The sequence below is a fragment of the Trichechus manatus genome, unplaced genomic scaffold (genome assembly GCF_000243295.1).
Source record: "Trichechus manatus latirostris isolate Lorelei unplaced genomic scaffold, TriManLat1.0 scaffold00137, whole genome shotgun sequence".
Taxonomy (NCBI): Eukaryota; Metazoa; Chordata; class Mammalia; order Sirenia; family Trichechidae; genus Trichechus; species Trichechus manatus.
The window spans coordinates 141,599-144,630 of NW_004444073.1; the positions used below are offsets into that span (position 1 = coordinate 141,599).

At 35.8% G+C, this 3,032-nt stretch overlaps 1 protein-coding gene across 1 annotated transcript in view; it reads left to right on the forward strand.

Annotated features, from left to right (window-relative positions):
* SFRP4 (secreted frizzled related protein 4) overlaps window positions 1-2,433 on the forward strand; it is a 9,711-nt gene extending 7,278 nt beyond the window's left edge. The window contains exons 5-6 of the mRNA XM_004385297.2: window positions 528-591; window positions 1,880-2,433. Of these exons, the coding sequence (XP_004385354.1) occupies window positions 528-591; window positions 1,880-2,086 (271 nt within the window). The 3' untranslated portion in view covers window positions 2,087-2,433. The remainder of the gene's footprint in view (window positions 1-527; window positions 592-1,879) is intronic.
* The last annotated feature ends 599 nt before the right edge of the window (window positions 2,434-3,032 follow it).

Sequence of the window (3,032 nt, forward strand, 5' to 3'; positions counted from 1 at the left end):
AAAAAAAAAAAAAAAGAATACATACCCTTTGATGTAGTAATTCCACTTTCAGAAATATGTCCTAAAGAAATAGTAAGACAGTGCACACTAGTGTCTATGCAAGCATATTCAATACAGCACTGGTAATAATAACTAAAGAAAGGACAAAGCCTCAACAGTGGAGAAGTGGATAAATATACTATGGATATCCATAGTTGTAATGTTATATGGTCATTAAACTTATACTTTTAAATAATTTTTGTTATATCCAAAAATGCATATAATATAATGATAAAACAAAATGTACTGTATTGTCTAAATGTACAGTATGATGTAAAACTATGTATAGGTACGAGGAAGAATGAAAGAAAATACCACTAAAATATAGATGGTGTTTACCTGGATTATGGGATTTTAAATGGTATTGAAGTTTTTTTTTTATTTTTTACAATGAAATGATTGCATTAATTCTGATTTTTAAACTTTTTACTTTTATAATTAGAAGCTGCTTATTAGGACTAATTACTTTTTTCTTTTTTTTTTTTTAGGATGATGCTTGTTGAAAATTGCTTAGTTGAAAAATGGAGAGATCAACTTAGTAAAAGATCCATAGTAAGTATAACTAGCAACACAATGAATATGGATTTAAGTGCATGAAGAGAAATTCTGTAGAATTTGGAGAGTCTTCACATTCTATTATCTCCAAGCTATCATAGGAGCCAGCAATAGCAACAATGTTTGACTTTTGATTAGGTAGTTAAGAAGAGTATAGCTTTTCTCACTTGAAAGTTTTATCACAACTCTATCATTCAACTTCAGATGTGATTTGGTGGAGTTCAATACTGATCTACCGCTTATTTCCAGGTTAAATTAGATTTTTGTTTTCTTTATTGTGAACATTTCACTTTTATACCAAACAGATACTTGAGCAGAATAATATATACTGAGATTAAAACAGAAACATTTTTAGGATGCAAATACTCACTTTAAATCCTATACCATCACTATACATAGACTAATCCCTATATTTAAAATAATTTTAAGACTTTTGTCAAAATAAATCATATACAAAAAGTAATTCTCTTGGGCTGAATCCATGGTTTTTGTGGTAACATTATAGAAATATTTGTAATTTAATTAGAGGAATTATAATTAGAATAATTTTTTACCCAGAGATGCAAAATCATACCAGAACTAAAGAAAGGTTATGTGTTTGAAATTTGAAAAGCACTTCCTCTCCATAAGGTATGTTTAGGTATGTATATTCAGAAGAAATTGTGTTTTCAAGTTCACAAAAGGCATTGCTACTGCCTGTGCTCTCTAAGTTTGCATCAGTAAAACTCTTGGATGAGGGCAATTGTGGTTGTTGGTTGCTGTGGAGTTGGCTCCAACTCATGACGACCCCATGTACAACAAAACAAAATATTGCCCGGTCCTTCCCCATCTGCATGATCGTTGGTATCCTCGAGTCCCTTGTTGCAGCCAGTGTATTTTGAGTGCCTTCCAACTTAATGGGCTCATCTTGTCTGAGCACAGTATCAGACAATATTTTATTGTGATCCATACGGTTCTCTCTCATTGGCTAATTATTGGAGGTAGATTGCCAGGCCTTTCTTTCTAGTCTATCTTAGTCTGGAAGCTCTGCTGAAACTTGTCCACCATGGGTGATGCTACTTGTATGTGAAATACCAGTGGTATAGGTCTCAGCATCATAACAACATGCAAGCCACCACAGTACAGCAAAATGACATACAGATCAGGTGGTGGAAAAAACACAAGATAGCTATTATTGTTATGATTAATATATTGCAGTGAAAGAATTTCATGAATCATTACATTACTTTAACAGCATAAAGAAGTAAGATGTATTTGACAGTCAGGTTTATAAATTGTCTCCCAGCAGTGGGAAGAGAGGCTGCAGGAACATCAGAGAACAATTCAGGTACCGCGGAGAACAGTTCAAGACAAGAAGCGAACAGCCGGACGCACCAGTCGCAGTAATCCACCGAAACCAAAGGGAAAGCCGCCTGCTCCCAAATCAGCCAGCCCCAAGAAGAACATTAACGCAAGGAGTGCCCAAAAGAGGACAAACCCGAGAAGAGTGTGAGCTGAGCTCTTTCCAGGACGGAGATTTCCTTAGAGGATGACGCCGGACGTTGCCCAGGATCGCCTGTGTGAGGAGGCCACTCACCCCTTGCCTTCAAAACTCACTGCAGTACTCTTCATAGACATGTCTTGCAGCATTTTTCTGAATGATATGCTTCCATTTTTCTTTTTAAGCCACCCCAAGCCATAGGGGTAGGTTTGCACTTTGGTATGGCAGGGGGATTAAAGCTGGTTCAAAAAAGCCTATCACAGTCAGAGTGGCATACGTGCATACTCTGTGAATCTCCATGTGGGGAAAAGCGCTTTTGTTCTTACAATTTGACTGGATATGTGCCGTGTAAAATAAATACCCTATTTCAAAGAAAGCACCATTTTTTTTTTTTTTTTACGATATATTTTATTTCAGGCTGACTTCTGTTGCTAGAATGTTAGCGATATTTTTAAAATGTGATTGAAAATGTGATGCTTCTAAGAAAGAAAGCAAGAGGAATGAATGTTTAGAGGATCTTTATGTATTTACCATCTTTAGGAGGATTTTTGTGATGCAAGGGGATTTTTGAAAAACCTAAAAAATAGGATGTGGAAAATTGTGATGTGTTCTGACAAAGAAGACTTTCTGCTCTGTTTTTAGCTAGAAACCCTAAAGACTAAAATAATAATAAATAAAAAGGAGAGGCAGACAGACAATGTCTCGATTCTTGTTATCTGGTTACCATGTCACGGTGAAGACAGTCTAATGTGAAAGGTTGTTCACGATGTTTCTCATCAGTACCCTTTAAGCAACACCATTAATAGTGGATTTGTTTCTCCCATTATGATTTAGGTGCTGCCTATAACAGAAATACCACAAATGGGTAGCTTTAACAAAGAGAGATTTATTTTCTCACAGTTCAGGAGGCTAGAAGTCCAAATTCATAGTGCCAGGTCCAGAGGGAGGGAGGTCCTTT